The sequence below is a fragment of the Bombyx mandarina genome, chromosome 28 (assembly GCF_030267445.1).
Source record: "Bombyx mandarina strain Sakado chromosome 28, ASM3026744v2".
Classification (NCBI taxonomy): domain Eukaryota; kingdom Metazoa; phylum Arthropoda; class Insecta; order Lepidoptera; family Bombycidae; genus Bombyx; species Bombyx mandarina.
The window spans coordinates 7,312,299-7,333,181 of NC_143233.1; the positions used below are offsets into that span (position 1 = coordinate 7,312,299).

The 20,883-nt window shown below is 37.8% G+C and overlaps 2 protein-coding genes across 7 annotated transcripts in view; one reads left to right on the forward strand and one right to left on the reverse strand.

Moving 5' to 3' along the window:
- The window catches only part of mim (missing-in-metastasis), a 162,444-nt gene that overhangs the window by 63,569 nt on the left and 77,992 nt on the right, over positions 1-20,883 (reverse strand). The gene's annotated exons all lie outside the window — the stretch shown is intronic.
- On the forward strand, positions 664-20,462 carry LOC114243395 (phenoloxidase-activating enzyme). 2 transcript variants are annotated; one of them, XM_089739113.1, is made up of 9 exons: positions 669-819; positions 5,686-5,760; positions 9,049-9,206; positions 11,366-11,502; positions 15,954-16,114; positions 17,111-17,273; positions 18,204-18,409; positions 18,852-19,006; positions 19,351-20,462. In XM_089739113.1, the coding sequence occupies exons 1-9, from the start codon at positions 762-764 to the stop codon at positions 19,606-19,608; spliced, it is 1,371 nt and encodes a 456-aa protein (XP_089595239.1). In that variant the 5' UTR covers positions 669-761; the 3' UTR covers positions 19,609-20,462. The 2 variants fall into 2 exon arrangements, with proteins under 2 accessions (XP_089595240.1, XP_089595239.1); XM_089739114.1 differs by lacking the exon at positions 5,686-5,760 and having other exon boundaries at positions 664-819.

A 20,883-nucleotide genomic window follows, 5' to 3' on the forward strand; every position in this document is an offset into this window, starting at 1 on the left:
TCGTACTGATCGCGCGTTTCTCTCATTATTGTATTTTCATATATTTGTTAGTCGTTTGTTTTGTGTCTCGTTAATTTGTTAATAATCTGTAGTGTATCGTGTTGTCGTAATATAGAACTATTTCTCGTATTGTTTCGTTTAATTTTTTATATCCAGTAAACTCCAGTCGTGCGTCGGAGCGGACACACACACTTTTTTTTTTTTATAATAAACTCTAGGAATGTTTTACTTGAAATATGTCGATGTGTTTATTGTACATACTCATATTATGGGTATAAGAGTGATAGATTTCGATCCCGTGTCGTGGCTGCTTTCATATTGTAATACTGATCCATTACGCTAGACACTTAATAATAGTTGGACTATATCATCGTGGCCTAAGCGATAAGACGTCCGGTGCATTTGTATCTAGCGAAGCAACCGTGTTCGAATCTCAGGCGGGTACCAATTTTTTAATGAAATACGTACTCAACAAATGTTCACGATTGACTTCCACGGTGAAGGAATAACATCGTGTTTCGCCTTGAAGGGTGAGGTAAGCTTTACTAAAAAAAAAAAAAACAGAGAAAAAAAAAACGTCTCTCAGAGGACAAAAAACAATAGGTAAACTGTAACGCAACAAATTCGCTTGACTCATCTGTGACACACACAGACATTAGACGATGACCGGTCGAACTTGTCAGAGTAAATACGTTTACCGGTGAGTGCGGTCGTGTTCTAAACGTTGTGATATGAAGTGATTTTTAATAAAACAAAATAAAATGTCTCCGTTGTTGTTTACGACAATCGTAGCGGCTTATTTATGCATCGCAAACGGACGTGAGTTCATCGAAATAAGTTTTTACGTACGACTTGAATAGAAACCTTGACTTTCAGTTTTTATTCGCGCGTCTTAAGGATAGAATGAATTGTACCAAATCATATGCTAGTCGCTAATAAATTTTTAGGAATTACTACGAGTTCTATTCTGACGATCGAACTACTGACAGAATCTTATCATTAATTTATTAGTCTTATTAAGTTATCATCGTCCAGAAATGGTAACGAAGAACAGTGATGCCCTTTAATTGCAGACCATCCTCTCAGGTTGGGCCCGTGAGCTCACCTTACTGTCCGGGCGTAGCTGGAATATACTACCAACGAATAGTTAGGGGAAAACAAATCAAACCAAAAAATACCTACTTCTGCCGTGAAGCAGTTATGCGTTTCGGTTTGAAGGGTGGGGCGGCCGTTGTAACTATACTGAGACCTTAGAACTTATATCTCAAGGTGGGTGGCGCATTTTTACGTTGTAGATGTCTATGGGCTCCAGTAACCACTTAACACCAGGTGGGCTGTAAGCTCGTCCAACATCTAAGCTATAAAAAAATAAAAAATAAAACCAGAAAAGCATAAGGCGGTCTTAATTGCGTTCGGCTTCACACAACCATTAAGTCAAACAGGAATTATAAATTATAATTAAAACAATACGTTGTAATTTTCGGCGCGCACAAGAAGCGTTAAAAGCGACTTATTTCACGTGAAACAAGAATTATAAGTGATTATTTGAGAAGCAGTATTACTTTTAGGTGCACGCGTCTCTCTTCGAAAAAGGAAAGTGTCTCCAAATAAGAATCTTGACGGTTCTAATCGCGGTCGCCGCCATTGAAATCTGCCTACACAGACGTTTAGACAAATGTGTAGGTAATTATCGGTAGACCACCAGTGTTTCAGTGCAAGTTACTGTGGCAGTATGTAGCTATAACACTGTGGTAATAGCAACTTGGTTGTGACCCTGGGATGCGTCCGTGACTGACAGCAACCTCTGACCTCTCCCCATTACTTTTTTTTCTCCCTAAGCTGCTGGTCTAGAGAGATCATGTCAGCGTCACCGGGTTAGTAGCTTAAACCTGACGATGTTGCTAACACGAACCCTAGCAAGAGCCGTACTTCGCAGAATCTACCACCGGATCGGAAACGCGACCCACTGAGAAGGTCCGGCGAGAAACTCAGTGGGCTGTGTCTGTGGGTTAATTTACTCGCCGAGCCCTTCGTCTCAAGCGACGGGTTCGACGAGAACGATGACCGGTCCCGATTACGTAGCCGTACGCTTTTTCTACTGATTGAAATGAATAGGCGAGCTCACATAGCCTGGTGTTGTGATTACCGATACCCGTAAGCTTCAGCCCGTGAATGCCTTCTCCTTCAACTCTAAGCCATTATTAGTACACGGCTAATGACATAGATATGGACTACGTTTAAAAATGTATTAATTGGTACTCGACACCATTAACAAGAGAATAGCCGTTAGTTGTTTTTGTTCTTTTTTTTTATCAGCAACCTATTTCTTTTTTTTTTAAATCAATTCATTTTCGTGCAAATAAGTTTAATTTTAAATACAACGACATTTTTTTATAAGCTTTATAATATATTTTTTTGATTCTTTTTATCTATAGACCGACGAAAACTCGATAAAATAAACCTTTTGTTTTGACACGTCATTTTAATAATAAAAACAATAAATAAAACTGAATGCAATCAATGAATCTGAATGTTAAGATAACAGTCATTATACCTAATCGATTATCCGATCATTGGCCTTAATAAATACGTATTTCCTTAACTGGGTCAAATCACTATACACTTTATTCTCTATATACAGTCCAAAGCACGAAGTAGGTATTATATAAGCTAGTAGTAGGTAGGCACATAGATTTTCTCTGTTGTACAAAAAAAACAACACGGATGTTTTATTTATAAAGAAAAAGGATTATTAAGGAAAACTTGTAAAACTTATATAATTTTCTAGTTCTATTTCGCAAATTTACTATGAAATATTATCCAAGCATTCCAACTAGTTTTTGACACGGTTTATTAGCTTAACCTCTATATAGGTATCTATCGTACTGATTTTTTCAACTTTCTGTATTAGAGTAAAACAAGTTGTTCTAATCATCAAACCGGAGCTCTCGATTTACGGTCGGGAGAAGCTGGACCAACCCGAGCGTAATACACAACACAAACCAAAAACCGTAAATGCCTTATAAATAAACTACCGACCCGCCCACGCTTCGCTTCGGAAACTGTAATTTACTATTGATTTCTCCACTATTTAATGGATGTCATTATACATATAAACCTTCTTCTTCAATCACTCTATCTATTAAAAAAAGCCGCATCAAAATCCGTTGCGTAGTTTTAAAGATTTAAGCATACATAGGGATATAGGGACAGAGAAAGCGACTTTGTTTTATACTATGTAGTGATTGCGTTAACAACACTAGCCTTGCTCTTCACTCACTCTAACCGGCGCCATCTAGGCGGGCTTCGGATAGCCTGCCGACCAAGAGGGCTGGTGGTCGTGGCGCCGACGACCGCCAGTCCGGCGTCCCGAGGGGGAAGGTGATGGGAGAGATGTGCTCCACACTAAACGCTTCACTTTCCCCCCTTTGCCTTTTCATGAGTTCTGTCTCATGCGAGGTTTGGACGTTGGTTGTTGAACGACAGGAGGTTTCAGTCGGTTCGACTCCGACATACTCCGCCCGCCATCCCCAGTGGAGGGCGGAAGTCCGGCGATTTCCTACTGATCAAAAACAAAAAAGCCTTGCTCGTCACCTACACAATTACTGATTTTGTTAAATAAGACCTTTACGGATTGCGTGCTCACGGACTATTTACGAAAACATAATTACCCAGTTTTGGGCTTGAACCAACAACAGACCCAGCTAGATAGAGGCCATATATAAATTTCCAACTAATTATATTAGTCATAGCGCACAATCCTTTGTATGTACAGCTTTACTTATCCTTGTGCTAATATTGCATTAGCAATAGGTAAATTTATCATTATATTATTCATTTATTTGTTTTTTCATCCGATAAGTGCAACGCGGCTAATTTCTTTCCTGAAATGATTCTTGTCAACCCGATGGCGATCTGGAAGAGATTGCTCTTACCGATAAGATCACCTGATAAGTTTGTTTTACATTATCTTTACTTATATTGTCTTCACAGAATCACTAAACGAATACAAATATCGTTAATATCAATATTCTTAATCTAAGGCTAATAAAGATTTGAATGAAAATATCTCAAAAAATGAATAACTTTGTGGTGGACATTTTTTTGCTTTCCGTATTAGCTTTGCATCTGGTGAGCAGTTAGTTGGTCAGTCCACGCGCGTATTAATAACTAGCTTTTGCCCGCGACTCCGTCCGCGTGGAATAGTTACTTTGACATAACCCTAAATATTACTCCCCACTTCATTTACGTAGAATGTGAAAATATTTTTGAATTGTATAATGTTAAGGAGCTATTTAAACCCTTATTTTGAAACATTATTTATTGGTGCTCCACTTGTATTGGGTCTTAACCATGATGTTATATAGCTTTTATAGCCTATAGCCTTCCTTAATCAATGGGCTATCTAACACTGAAATAATTTTTCAAATCGGACCAATAGTTCCTGGGATTAGCGCGTTCAAACAAACAAATTCCTCAGCTTTATAATATTAAGTACTAGCTGACCCGGCAAACCTCGTAGTGCCTCAATCGATAAATAAAAGATCTAAGCTTTTGTATAAAATAAACTTAAATCAAACAAAAGGAATTCGTCCGATGGGGGACGATGTGTCAAAGGAAAAGCAAAATTGTTATTTTTATTTAGTTCCGAGAATTTTCATATTTATCTAACTTTTTAAACCTTCCCTGGACTTCCACAAATAATTCAAGACCAAAATTAGCCAAATCGGTCCAGCCGTTCTCGAGTTTTAGCGAGACTAACGAACAGCAATTCATTTTTATATATATAGAAGATAGATGTCTTAAGTAACAGAAGTTTAAGATAATTCTTTCGATTGTAAAAATAAACATCCAGGGGATCCGCAGTCAATTCTGAGTCTATTCGCATTCGTTCACGGATTACGGTGCCATAATCTCGAACCAGAGTCCGAAAGCGATTCCAGAATGTTCCAAATGAAATCACATATTAAGGCTAACGAACTTTTTTACTGGTGGTAGGAACTGTTGTGAGTCCGCGCGGGTAGGTACCACCGCCCTGCTTATTTCTGCCGTGAAGCAGTAATGCGTTTCGGTCTGAAGGGTGGGGCAGCCGTTGTAACTATACTTGCGACCTTAGAACGTATATCTCAAGGTGGGTGACGGAATTTGCGTTGTAGATGTCTATGGGCTCCGGTAACCACTCACCGTGAGCTGTGAGCTCTTCCACCCATCAAAGTAATAAAAAAAAAAAACGAAGATCTTCGAGAAATATCAGCAACCAAATTAACACGCGGTTTCGGTATTTCTAATATCAATTTAGCACGAAATTCAATGAATCCTTATTTATAAACGATAAATCAATGACCTTTACAAAACCTAGACTTTTTATGCCTTAGATGGGTGGATGGGATCGCAGCCCACCCGCTGTTACCGGAGCCCATAGACACCTACAACGTAAATGCCGTCACCACCTTGAGTACCTGCGGCTGCCCCACTATTCACCCTGTGTGTGTGTTCTTAGTAGACGGTGGAACTTAGTATAACACTAAAACCACAGTCGCTTTTCTAACTAAACGTATTAGGAGGCGCCGAGCTGGGACACGTCGGCGTCCCAACTATCCGACATAGCCTAGGTCCTACGAAGTCAACCAGTCATCATATCACGAACATCCCCCGGTATTGAGTTCCTTGTTTTCCTGCTTATAGGTACCGCAGCACACATAGATAACGATTCAATTTATTTTGAGGATGACTTAAGAAAAAACGAAATAAACGGTGAAGGTAAAAACCATTAACGTATTAAAACTAACTAGAGGTCACGCAGTAGTCGAAATTCGACTATAATTAATTGGAATTGTAAGTTTGTACACTATTATGATTGTATTTTATACTTCTATAATCACAAATTTCGCCAAGACTACACTATAAAAAATATCAATAAAGGCAAACAATATTTAATCTCAATTTGACAACAGACGTCAAGAACAAAAGTTTGACAATAAATAGTATGCATGCGTGTGTGCGTCAAATACATGGTATGTAGTGTGTGTAATGTTTTCTTTATCGATTTAATGTATCTTTTATGCATTCTTTTAAAAAAATATTAGCATTGTGCACTTCTTCTCTATATTCTCTATAAGTGTAGAAAATTTCATACTCCTCCGTCCGCGCAATTTTCGTAAAAAGGGATACAAAGTTTTTGCTTCACGTATTAATATATATTAAAACTAATGCTAGAGTTTTGCAAGTGACAATCGCGAAGGAATAAACGATGTTGAACTATCCGCGCAGAAAATTCAAGATAAAGATATTAGAAACTGTAACACAACTTATCTTCGTATTCCGATATCGAAAACTAAGAAATTTTATACGTCGATATTCAAATATTTCCCGTCCGTGAGAAGCTGACATAGCCCTTTAGGCTACCAGAAATGGGTAGGGAAAAAAAACCCACTGTAGATTTATATATTAGTATAGAAGTATAGATTGCGTTCGACTTATTTAGTTTTGAGTGACAGTTTTCCGCGAGTAGCAAATAACAAAACACAAGAACAGCCTGATCGTGAGCTCATCTCTATGTATGTATGCTGATACGGCGCGCATTTTCCAACAAAATTCGTCTCTCATACGATCGTATCAGAGCTGAAGTCGTCGTGGCCTAAAGGATAAGACGTCCGGTGCATTCGTTGTTGCGATGCACCGGTGTTCGAATCCCGCAGGCGGGTACCAATTTTTCTAATGAAATACGTACTCAACAAATGTTCACGATTGACTTCCACGGTGAAGGAATAGCATCGTGTAATAAAAACCAAACCCGCAAAATTATAATTTGTAATCACTGGTGGTAAGACCTCTTGTGAGTCCGCACGGATAGGTACCACCACCCTGCCCATTTCTGCCGTGAAGCAGTAATGCGTTTCGGTTTGAAGGATTGGGTAGCCGTGGTAACTATACTGAGACCTTAGAACTTATATCTCAAGGTGAGTGGCGCATTTACGTTGTAGATGTCTATGGGCTCCAGTAACCACTTAATACCAGGTGAGCTAGTCCACCCATCTAAGCAATAAAAAAAAATTAACCATTAATAGAAAAATTAACGAGTAATACGTTAGTCATCCGTGATCCGATGAAAACTGTAAAGTATTCTAAACGTCAAAAATAATGAAATGAATATAACAAACACGATACGAAACGCCATTTCTAAATAAACAATATGGAATAATAAATTTAAAAAAAACAAAAACATAATAATTCTAAATATTATTGGATATTGAAGGACTTAAAAAACAATTCAAAGATTAGAGTCTGAAAACTAAAGGAATAAATGACATGATCATATCATAATTAAAATTAAAACTAGTGTAGTGTGTAATATCCAAAACGACAATAGTAATTAGTAAATTATATTTCATGTATTCGTGTATAAATTAAGAACGATTTAGATTTTTCAATATCCAATTATATGTAACATTAATGGGATTTCTCATATCAATCAACTTCTGAATTTACCAAATCATTCGTTCATTTCATTCACCGAGTTACATAAGCTTCGTTCCGTTAGAAGCCATTTACCCATCAAGTTTAATATATTTTCTAAATATTATAATTATCAATTGCTTAATTTACCAGAACGGGCCTGCTTTTAAAATGGCTACTATTTTACAATCATAGGTGTGTTCAATTTAAATAGTCCAGAGCCCAGACTCACAGGCATTTTTGGGGAAATATCTCGTATTATAATTTATTACTACAAGCTTTTACGGATCTTTCTTTAAAGTATCTGAAAAACATGGCGATAATTCAATATCTAATGGCTCCACATTATTGGTATTTGTAAGACCTATACTAATGAACGTATGACTGAAGACACCCAATCTAACGAAATTTTTCATAAAGCGAAACCATTTTTATAGTTGGAGTTAGCAAATTTGAATTGTTTACCGATAACATTGACTGTGTATTAACCTGTGTATTATAAACCCCTTAAAGTATCAAACACATTGTATAAGTTATCAAAGATAATATAGGAAATAGTTTGCAATTATATACATACATTACTACCAAAAATCATCGATTCTATTCCGTGCTATAACTTGTAAAAATTAAATATATTTTAATGTGCTATAAAAAAATACAAAACGCATGTCCCCGGGAGGTCAAATCACCGATTTAACGATTACGGACATACCCAAAAATCAGTACTTTACAACAGATGCAGATACGTCTGTAACATTGTTTGCCTGTTAGATCATCACTTATCACTTTGCGATCTAAGGTTTTTGTGTGTGTAGAATTTCTAACCATTCGTAATTCTACTAATTGTTTTAATATTATCAATATTATCGTCCATAATTATTATTAATAAAATATGTTGTATCTCAGGAATGTGGACAAGATAGGATCATAATAACAAACTACATTATTATTTTTGCAACGTTTCGGTCTTTTATTAGACCTTCATCAGGCATCTGAAAATTACACATATTATTAACCGACAATATAAAAATAACAAATGTCAACACTACAATATTTACCATAATATGAATTCCAACAATCACTATCTTACACTGCACAGTTGCCTTAGTCATCATAAATTAATACAAATTATATATAAATTAATAATTTATTAATATGTGTAATTTTCAGATGCCTGATGAAGGTCTAATAAAAGACCGAAACGTTGAAAAAATAATAATGTAATTTGTTATTATGATCATATCTTGTCCACATTCCTGAGATACAAAATATTTTAATTGTTTTAATCTTTGTGTGTGACATAAAAGGCTTTATTATAATGCGGAGTTTCGACAAGTTTTTTATTTATTTATTTAGACACACCAACAGCAATACACACAAAACATTCAAGCTTAAAATCAACTTGTATATAAATAACGATTACGGACATACCCAAAAATCAGTACTTTACACCAGATGCAGATACGTCTGTAACGTTGTTTGTTTGTTGTTTGTGAGTTTTAACATAACTTGTTTTTTTTTTTTTGTGTGTCACTAAGGCACCTTTTAGTTTTTCAATAACATATTAATGAAATCGCATATCTCGCATTTCAGAGTCAACGTGCACGGCCTCCAGTGGCGGTCAGGGAACTTGTGTGGATATCTACAAATGTGAGCCATTGCTGGCCCTCGTTAGAAAGCCTGATCGTACTCCACAGGATCTGGAAACTCTCAAGAAATCTCAATGCGGGTTTCAGGGAGGGAAACCGTTGGTAATGTCATTCATTGGATACTTGTAACTTTGTTCATTAAATAACCAAATCTGGGCATGACTCTTAGATTTGAAAGAAATCATGGCCTATAGGATATGACGCCACGTGTATTCGTATTGAAAGATGTGACTATGGCGATGTTCAAAACCTGTAGGCGTGTACCAAATGTTACCGTGATACTTTGACAAACAGAAAACCCGTAGTGCAAAACATTAAGAATATAGTGTTGACATTGTTATTTAAATCTGTCATTGTCGCACTGGATGGGGTTTAAAAATAACATGTATTTTGATTTTATTTTGAGTTCTAGTGATGTTTACATCCGTATTTGACAGCGGCAAATCAAATATTGTTCTACAAATCAAAATTGAAGTTAGAGGGTTGACTTAGAAATCCAAGCGAGAAACCAGTTCCACCAAACCAAACCCAAAATGAGCACATTATTCGTTTAAGGAATCTAGTCTTTCCTCTTAAAGCGATTGACCTTTTCCAAACTAAGCTGTATCGTGAGATTTTTTTGGATTGAAAAAAAAAACATTACTTTGTAAAAAAAAAACATTACTTTGTAATTTTTTTTTATTCCTTAGATTGGTGAACGAGCTCACAGTCCACCTGGTGTTAAGTGGTTACTGGAGCCCATAGACATCTACAACGTAAATGCGCCACCTACCTTGAGATATAAGTTCTAAGGTCTCAGTATAGTTACAACGGCTGCTCCACCCTTCAAACCGAAACGCATTACTGCTTCACGGCAGAAATAGGCACGGTGGTGGTACCTATCCGCGCGGACTCACAAGAGGTCCTACCACCAGTAATTACGCAAATTATAATTTTGCGGGTTTGATTTTTATTACACGATGTTATTCCTTCACCGTGGAAGTCAATCGTGAACATTTACTGAGTACATATTTCATTAGAAAAATTGGTACCCGCCTGAGATTCGAACACCGGTGCATCGCTCAACACGAATGCACCGGACGTCTTATCCTTTAGGCCACGACGACTTCAAATGGCTATCTGTTTCAATATAGTCAAGAAGCATACGAGGAAATGTAACCGAAAGAGCACATCAACCATAATCGATATTGTAAATTGCAACGGGAATTACATTAATTAAATGCAAAGGAAAAACAGAATTTTCCTGCACGACGTGAAAACTTTACGGACACACATCTCTGTAAATATGAGTCATAAGTAGCATGCGTACGTAATGTGATAAATTTTTAGTAATTAGTTTTCCTCGTCATATGACTTTTTGTTGTTTATCTCATTTAAATTCTCACGGATATAATCTACGCGAGTTAATATTTCTAAATCAAGCATTTTTGATGATCAAAATATTTTCTGTTACCAATCCAAATGTTTAATACGCATTTATGAGACAAATACTTTCAAAGAAAGAAAACTACACTACAGTCAAAGAAAGAAAATGGTACATATTAAAACTAGTGTTCGCCCAGTAATCGAAATTCAAACAAAACAAATTGACTGGCCTCCTCAACGTTCAAATAAAATTTATGTATTAATTTTCCTCATTTGTTTTACTGTATAATAGCTACTAAACAAAAAAGTAGATCGGTTCACGAACAAATTAGAATTTTTTTCCTTTATGGGCAAACGATCATACGGCCCAACAGTTGATGAATGGTTACCGTCGCCCATGGACGTCAGCAGAGCCAAACCGCTGTCTACCGTTAAGTAATCTCCGCAAGCCTCGTTTGAAGAACAACATGTCAAAGTGACATAGTATTTATTTATTTTTATTTGTCTGTTTTATCTTTGCGTAATTATATACTGCGAAATTTGTAATGTTCTAAACAGCATTTAGCTGAGTGAGCTTTACTCATTCGTGACTAAAATTACAAAAACCCTCGCCGAAATAGTGCATGACAAAAAATTTGAATAATCATATCCTTGCTTTAATGCTTATCATTGATATCGCTTGGATGCTATTTTAACTACTTGGTTCATGACAGGGCGCAATGGAAGCCTCAACGGGCTAAATAGGGTCGGGTCAACGGGTTAGTTTAATTTTATATACATGATATATTACAATATGCATTAAATCACTTACAACAGTTAGGACAAAAGCGCGATGAGCAAAAACATTAGCTCCGACATTCGAAGCTTGAAATTCCATTGTCATCATCCAATTTCAGGTATGCTGTCCAAGTGAATGTCACACACCGGATGGTAAACCAGGAAAATGTATAAACATATACTCTTGCGAACACCTCACTCAAATGTTGAGGCCTCCGACCTCGAAGGAAAACATGTTATACGTACAAAACTCCAGGTAAATTATTATTTTTCAATAATAGTTTTAGCGTTTCTAGTTTTTTTCTTTTATGTTTGCGAGATTACTGGTGGCCCGGAGGCCTTTCCAGTTTTACCAGGGCAGGTGGGCGAGAGCAAGGGCTCGGCCAGGACGTGTGGGATTTGCTAACAGCTACCCGAGCGCCTCCAAAGGAGACCTAACAACTCAAAAGTAGCTGCTTCGCGAATGAATCTACTACTGGGTCGGAATCGCGACCCGCTGAGAAGATCCAGCGAGAAACTGAGCGCGCTGATGCATGGGTTAGGTTGCACGTCGAACTCTTTGCCGAGTTCGACGAGTACGGTTACCGGGGTCCCTACTCCTAGAGTGTTAGAGCTAAATATGTCTAATGCAAGGGCGTTTCCAGTACACGAAAACGGAACGGAACAACGGAAATTGTTTAATCAATCATTAAAATACAAATAAAATTATTAGAATGGTCTCTTTGTCTAAATATTTAATTAGACTATGACGCGGACGTCGATCATATAGGTACCTTTTCAACGCTCAAAATAGAGGAACTCTTGGGCCATACAGTGTTAAGTAGTCAATGAATCACCCACTACCTCACAGTTTTATAATACCTTTTACTGTAAAACACATTTTCGAGAGTTAGGGCTCATATCACAGCGTATAGTCGTATTTTTAATTAGACGAAGCGACCTGACAGTAGCTAGTGTCACTTTGTAAAATAATGTTGCCATATTGAAAGTAATAGTGATGCGTTCAGTTCTCGTTCAATCAGATGAATGAACAATGAGTGTGAATAGTTAATCATTTCAAACTATAAAAGAATATTATTTCTATTTTACAATAAAATTGTATTAAAGTGCTCTAATATATGTTACTAGTAGTATGTAACTACAATCAGTTTTTTTTAAATGTCATTACCTACCTGTAATTGTTATATTTTATACATCTATAGTTTCAACATATACAGTAGAATTCATATACAACGACTTCGCTTATAACGACTAACCGCTTTTAACGACGATCATGATTACTTAAGTTAGGTTTCATAGTTAGGTACTGAGAAAATATAACCGTTTAGTGCGACTCCGTTTTAAGCGACCAACTGCTTATAGCGACCCTTAATTGTGAATATTATGATGATACGTCCGGTTAAAACGACGCACAATGCTTTGTTTACATAAACTACCAATACCTCGGCGCCCCAACTTCACTCAGATTAGAAGCCGGTGAATCAAATGCAACCCTCGCAAAGAAGTTTGGCGTATCTCATTCTACAATATCAACAATAAAAGAGAATAAAGATAAGATCGAGCCGCTATTTAATTCCAATGTTTTAAAATACAAACGTGTAAGGACTTATAGTCATAAGTCGGTGGATAAGGCATTGTTCCAGTGGTTCGAGCTTCAGCGCGATTGGGGAATACCCGTGAATGTACCTCTGCTACAAGAGAAAGCAATTTTTCGCTATACAGTTAGACATGCAAATTTTTACATGCTCCATGAGTTGGATAAACATATGTACTTAACATATGTACTTAAGAAATAATTCTGCCGTTTTGTACGTCATCCGGTTAGTACGACATAGTTTCGCCGGTCCCTTGAAGGTCGTTATATTCGGATTCTACTGTAGTTGATGTATTGAAAATAGAAGTCTTACAAGTTTCCGCGCAATCTTTTCCTTAATGTTTAAAACACTCGGTATTCAGTATAGGTAGATACTGTAGGAACATAATAGTCGAAAACTCGTTGGTATGTACAAAGCACGACTAAAATTCGAACCCCGTACCCGATATCGGCAGTTCGGCACACTAACTATTCACTAGACAACCGAGGCAATTTCATTAAATCAGGAGTTTTTTCAATCATTCACTTTGTCACAACACTATTTTTATTTCATCAAAAACTGATCACACAGTAAACGTCAATTGACTTCGTCTAATAAAAAATACGACTATAGGTGGCGATATTCGCAATATTATATTTATATAATATATAATAAGTATAACTTCGGGGACCGTTTAACATCAGGTGTGCCGTGACCTCATTCACTAATATAGGCAACAAAAAAATTTACCCGAATCACACACTTGATTGTATAAGTTTATCATCAGTCGTAGATATCGTACGGCAACGCTTCGTCAAACCAGTCATTGGCAGTGATGTCACGTGTGTATGTTACGAGATTATACATTAAACCTGTTATTGTAATCGCAGACAACCATCTCACGGACACGTCCTCCCCCATCATTCGAATATCGTGTCTTATGTAACAATATTTTTTAACAACCGAAACCGGCTGAGCAGCTTGTATTTAGTTTAGCACCAAAACAAGTACAGTCAATCCTGGGTAAGTGAGAACTGGATAAGTAAGAAAACTCTATAAGTGAGAGTAATAGCCATGACTCGTCATTTTTAGCTCCCAAAACCTCTATTAGCGAGAAACAGAAACCTTTGTAAGGGAGAGTCGTTTTTCCCCCATGGACCTCCGTAATTGAGACTGCTACTTATCTATACGCGACAGTCGAGCTTTATTTATTTATATTATTTAGGAGGAACAAATGACAAAATAAATTACAAATTTAACATTTGACTCATTATAACTCATTCTTAACTTTCGTGGAACTTCCTACCATTGTTTTTGTATTGTTTTCTCGTCAATATTGAACGTATTCTATTTCGTGGAACTAAATAACGTTGTTAATTTATCGCATTCTTTTCGAACGGACACGTGTGCCTGTGTACCGTCCTGTTTGTCGGACTTACTCAGTTTATCGTTAATCCATTGCGAAGGAAAGTTCTGGTCTGCATCGTGTCAAAACGAAAAATTAAAGTACTGTCATTAGGTGATAAAACTTAAAATAGTAAATGTGTTTGAATCGGGAATATCACGAAATGAAATTCAGAGGGTGCATTAGAGAGAAACTCGCGTTAGTGAGAAACCTCTATAAACGTTCACGATTGACTTCCACGGTGAAGGAATAACATCGTGTAATAAAAACCAAACCCGCAAAATTATAATTTGCGTAATCACTGGTGGTAGGACCTCTTGGGAGTCCGCACGGGTAGGTACCACCACCCCGCCTATTTCCGCCGTGAAGCAGTAATGCGTTTCGGTTCGAAGGGTGGGGTAGCCGTTGTAACTATACTGAGACCTTAGAACTTATATCTCTAGGTGGGTGGCGCATTTACGTTGTAGATGTCTATGGACTCCAGTAACCACTTAACACCAGGTGGGCTGTGAGCTCGTACATCCATCTAAGCAATAAAAAAAAAAACCTGAATGAGATTGTGCTCCCTTAAACTCTCGCTTATCCAGGTTTGACTGTACATTGCATAACTTACAAAACTATCATTTCGTATTTTCATTTCAAAAAACTCGTTCCAGATTATTTACGTGATCTTTCTCGTATGCTGTTTTTGTTATTTGTTTCTTTATCTATCTTCTTCTATCTATATATATAAAAATGAATTGCTGTTCGTTAGTCTCGCTAAAACTCGAGAACGGCTGGACCGATTTGGCTAATTTTGGTCTTGAATTGTTTGGGGAAGTCCAGGGAAGGTTTAAAGGTAGATAAATATGAAAATGCTCGGTATTATAACAGTTTTGTTTTCCCTTTGATGTGTCCCCCGTCGGACGAATTCCTTTTGTTTGTTTTAAGTTTATTTTATACAAAAGTTTAGGTCTTTTATTTACCGATTGAGGCACTACGAAGTCTGCCGGGTCAGCTAGTCTTATATATAAAATTCTCGTGTCACAATGTTAGTTACCATACTCCTCTCTGAAACGGTTCGACCGATTTTTATGAAATTTTATATGTATGTTCAGTAGGCCTGAGAATCGTCTACTATCTATTTTTCATATCCCTAAGTGATAAGGGTTGTCCACCCCTAACAATATTTTTTTATTTTTTCGACAATTTTTTTTTTTGTTATAGTGAGGTATATTGTGGTTGAATGAGGGTTTTTTTTTCTACACTAGAATTCCCTAGAAATCTTATATATGGCAAGACAACGTTTGCTAGGTCCGCTAATAATGATAGAAAAACAAATTATGAAAAAAAAATTACATCTGAAGAGATTTGCTCCAATTCGAACGTGTTCCAATAAATACAAAATACAAATACAATACAAAATAAATAAATATTTACTAACAATCACGCCACGTTAACTGGTCCCGTGATAAGTTCGTAAAGAACTTGTGTTACAGGTACCAGATAACGGAAATAAATGTAAGATTTTTATTATACGCATACATATATTTAATATACATCCATAACCCTGGAAAAGACATTTATATTTATCATACAAATATCTTCCCTTGGCGGGTTTCGAACCCGCGACCCCTTATGTAGTGACCATGTCACTTACCACTACACCAGACGGCCGTTTGTAAATAAATACAAAATCTCCACAATGTAATGAGGAAAATTGACACAAACGAAAATAATCTGTTTCAGGTGTAAAAGTGCAGATCAATACAGTGTATGCTGTGGCCCAGCGCCTTTAGTCACACCCCCCCCTCCAGCGGGCAGCTGCAGGGCGACTGTTTCGGCATTACTACCCAACCCAGCGGACTCTTGTTGTGGTCTAGACGCCAACGTTGGAAACAAAATCGTTGGTATGTACGTCATCAAATACGTATTGTCGTCATCGATCTAATACAGCCTTTCCCAAAGTGGGCGATAACGCCCCCTTGTGGGCGCCGCAGGCCTAAAGGGGGGCGGTAAGAGACCCAGAAAAAATGGGGGCGTAGAGATTTGGGAGGTGATTTGTAACTTCATCTAGAATTCTTAGACACCGACTGAGCTCTCGCTATAGTGGTTTTAAAGTAGGTGAAGAAATGGGGGCGCTAAAAATAATTTATTCTCAAAGTGGGCCGTAAACAACAAAGTTTGGGAACCCCTGATCTAATAGTTTGGAATTAAAGCTATTCGATCCGTTGAGGATTCGGGGTTAGGCTACAACAGATATGAGGCGAGCGCATCAAAGGATACAAGTTTGGCTAGCTCTGTTTTACACACAATTGCGTTTCGATTTCACCCTGTGGAAGTGTAGTGCACTAAACCGATCCTTGACATGGCTAATCTCGATTTCTAGGTTATTCATAGCAGACATCCCGATGTACTCTACAGGCTCAACGCCGGTGCGAGTTGGGAATCGCGGCGCGATCACCCGATTTCTCTTTGAGAAAAAAGACCCCACAAATCCCCTAACCTCGCTAAGCAAATTAAGGCCTTTTGCTCCGCGCGATAAGACTTAACTTTATTTTTATTTTTTATTTTTTCCTACCTAAGGTTACGCTGAAATCAAATCAGTGATTTCAGCGTAACCTTAGCTAGTAGGTGAGCTCACGGGGTTCAAACCGAGGTGATGCTAACACTGACCCTAGCAAGAGCAGTGCCTCGCAGAATCTACCACCGGATCGGAAACGCGACCCACTGAGAAGATCCGGCGAGAAACTCAGTGGGCTGTGTCTATGGTTTAATTCGCTCGTCGAGCCCTTCGTCGCAAGCGACGGGTTCGACGAGGATTGGGGCCAGTGCTTGTGGTACCTAAAAGCACCACTTAACTTAATGAAGAACAATAAAACTAACCGATGAAACTTTTTTGCCAGGTGGAACAGCGACTGCTATCGACCAATACCCGTGGCTGATAGTCATCGAGTATGTCAGTGATAACAGGATCAAATTATTGTGTGGTGGCTCGCTGATAAGCGGTAGATATGTTCTTACAGCTGGCCACTGCATAGCCGGAGCGGTCCTTCAAATCGGAAAACCGTAAGTATTTCAGTCGCGGATATATCTTACGTTTCCTTTAACTCCAAAATATTCAAAATAAGATTGTTTTATGCTGTGTAGCTTATGATCTTATCCTGATGATACGGTGTTCGTTGGTGGTATTTTCCATAAGATGTACCAACGAATTCAATAAAGCCAAACAAATCAGTAGGCAGCAGTTTGGCTTTGCCCCTGGTATTGTGGACGTCCATGGGCGATAGTAACCACTCACCATCAGGTGGGCCGTACGCTCGTCTGTCTACAAGGGCAATAAAAAAACAAAAAAAAACACGACGTGTTTCTGTAAATTTCCAGAAACCCAACTAGAGACTAAATTTATTGTTTCTCAAGGGAAGAACCAGAACACAAAAAATACATACTTAGCTAGAATTCCTATGACGTTCCAAGATTTTCATCAGAAGTGCGTGCACGGGATCATTAATCATACTTAATTGTTTAACTTGAGGAAAACTTTGAAAACCACCGTTTGAACATAGTGAATTTCCAATCGAAATTATTTTTTAATAGTAGCGGTGGAATAGTTCTAGTGGGTCACAATTCCGATCTTGGGGTAGATTTAGGCAAGCGGTGCTCTTACTTGGACATATTAGCAAACTATTTCAGGCCGAATCCCTCGTCCACTGTGAGCTCATTCACTATGCTTGATAAGGCCAAAATAGTTCCTTGAGGCTACTTTCAATACTACTTACTTAGGCGAAGAAACACAATGAAAGGAAGTATTCTAGCATAGCACAAAAAACACTCAATGTGACACGCGATTAATTAGAACAACTGACTGTTCTTCGTACATTTCGAAGGCCTCAAAGCATTATCTAGTCACAACAAAGATATACCATTAAATTATACTTCAAGTACAGTACTAAGTCAGCATTTACAGTGATTGACCGAAAAAAATCACAAAATTTTCAGTACCAACATTAGACTCGGCGAATACGACACGGCTAATAGCGGACCGGATTGTGTGGTTGTCGAAGCCGGAGGCACGGACTGCACGGAAGATATAGTAGTCATACCTATTGAACAGATCATACCCCATCCGGAATATAATCCTGTCAGCCCTCAAAGGAAGAACGATATCGCTTTGATTAGAATGAGTCAAATGGCTCCTTATACTGGTCAGTATATTGCATTACTTGGACTCAGCTCTTTTTATGTTTCAGTTCTATAGTTTATTCTATAGTTCTTCGCGGCAGTAATAGGCATATTGGTGATACCTAACCCAATGCTACCAAAAGCTTTTAACAATCCAACGAGGGTAACAAAAAAAATTGTCCCAAAAACATAATACAATGCTTACACCACAACCATGATTATTTCTGTTGCGAAGTAATGCCCTATCTCTCAACGTGTATAGCGGCAGCATATATTGAAATCGATCGTGTTTGAGAGGAAAATCATTTTTTGTTTTATTTACCGCAAATGAAAAAGAATAGATAAAAATAGGTACACATTTTGGCCTTTGTACACGGCACTTTGCTCTAAATTTAAATGGGTAAAACCCTTTACTTTACTTTACTGTACCCAGGATTAAAGATTGTTGTTATACGCGTTTTTCAGATTTCATCCGACCGATCTGCCTTCCATCGGCGGACATTACAGTGAACACACCAAATAAAACAGTATTCTACGCCGCCGGTTGGGGTGCAGTGAGCACGAACCAGATCAGCAGCGATGTCAAATCCCACGTAGACTTGCCTTACATTCCCCACAGTGTGAGTTTTTTTTTCCCTACCGGTAACCTAGACACGCTATTTCTGAGCTAGCTAAGCCAGAGACAATTTGCTAGCACCAGCAAGAGCGGTGCTTTTTTGAATCTACTACCCGATCGGAATTGCGAGCCACTGAGAAAATCCGGCGCGAAACTCAGTGAGCTACATTTATTCTAAAAGTAGAAATGCACCTCGATTGCAGTTTAGGACGAGTAAGGTATAATTTTCAAGTTGTGTTTTGTCAATTTAGTCTCTCGTTCCATTAGTACCGGGAATCCTAGTTTGGGGCCAAGAGACCACGTGTGGTTTGTCCCCGATTACTTATTTATCCCGAGTAATTTTTTCAGATTTGCCAACCAGCGTACTCGGTGCAAAACCGCAAAATAACTTTATGGAACAAACAGATTTGCGCTGGCGGTGTTCCGGGCAAAGACTCTTGCAAGGGCGACTCCGGTGGGCCATTGATGTACGAGAACGGTAGACAATATGAAGTCGTCGGTGTGGTCAGTTTTGGCCCAACGCCGTGCGGCCTTCCCGATATTCCGGGCGTTTACACCAAAGTCTACGAATACCTCGATTGGATCAGGAGCACGGTCAAATCATAGATTTAATTTCGAACGTGAAGTGCCTATGAGTGATCACAATTGGCAACATCTTTAGCCACATAAATGTTTACTGGCAATGTTAATAACATGATGACAGTTGGGTTTAAGTCACCCGCATGTCTGTTAGCCTAAATTAATAAAACTAACAATGGACAACTCAAATTGAATTGATGTTATCGTGTTAAATGGAATACAAATAAGAGAAAATTAGTAGCGTATAAATTAAAGCAGATAATTATTGGTTATTTTTTTTCTAGACTAGTTTCGATGAATGGCTACGGGATTTTATTTATTAAAATTTACTCCTATATTCGATATTCACATGTTACAACCGTTGCATTATTCTCTTGCACATGAGACGCTTCTGCGAAACTAATTTGTGATTTGTGCTTGAAATCAACCGTAATTAGATTTTGTTTTCACAAGGTCTAACATTTTTTCGATTACGAAGATGAAGGGTATATTTGCAATGTAGCCTTAATTAAATTTGCGGCCCAGTCAAAATTTCGAAGTGGTTAAAGAGCCGTGTCATATATATGGCATATATACATACCTAATGCGGCATACGCTACAAAAAATATACTGTAACTTCAGACGACTGATAAAAAGTTCAAAAGTACTATTGGTAATATCAGATCATTACTTTATTTGAATCTGGAGGAAGAATATGTGGAATCTGGTCGAGTTGAAGAACAATAATTATTGTTAAGCGCTACTAAAACTCTATTAAATAATTTAAAATGTAACATTGACATGTCATAACGATCTCATTCTCTGGATTCGAACTATTCTGTTGGTGTTTATTTTAAGAACCAGCTTTGTATTTTGATAATTAAAACAATTTACGTTTTCGAGTATGAGTCTTATTTGAACTAAGTCTATACTTAGTCTGGCCATAAATACTGTTACAATTAAAAATAAACAAAATATTACATTTGAATTTGGAATCTGTCATTTTTATATGATTGCTCATTGAATTTTCTCACTTTGGCGCCAATACATTGTACAATATTTTGCGATATTAAAATGGAATGGGGTGATAAAGAGAACCGAAAAGTAGTGAAGCCCCTTAACAACACCATGTTCAATAATCAAGAATGGTCCTTCCAGCAGGACTCGGCACCAGGTCATAAAGCTCGGTCTACGCAGTCTTGGTTGGAAACGAACGTTTCGGACTTCATCAGAGCTGAAGACTGGCCGTCGTCTAGTCCCGATCTTAATCCGCTGGATTATGATTTATGGTCAGTTTTAGAGAGTACGGCTTGCTCTAAGCGC

What these genes read in the sequence shown, in the direction of transcription:
- LOC114243395 (XM_089739113.1), top strand. Translation starts at nt 762, where the DNA reads ATGTCTCCGTTGTTGTTTACGACAATCGTAGCGGCTTATTTATGCATC. An exon ending in GTCCTTCAAATCGGAAAACC is followed by an intron (nt 17,274 to 18,203) that starts GTAAGTATTTCA and finishes CAAAATTTTCAG; the next exon opens with TACCAACATTAGACTCGGCG. An exon ending in TGCCTTACATTCCCCACAGT is followed by an intron (nt 19,007 to 19,350) that starts GTGAGTTTTTTT and finishes TAATTTTTTCAG; the next exon opens with ATTTGCCAACCAGCGTACTC.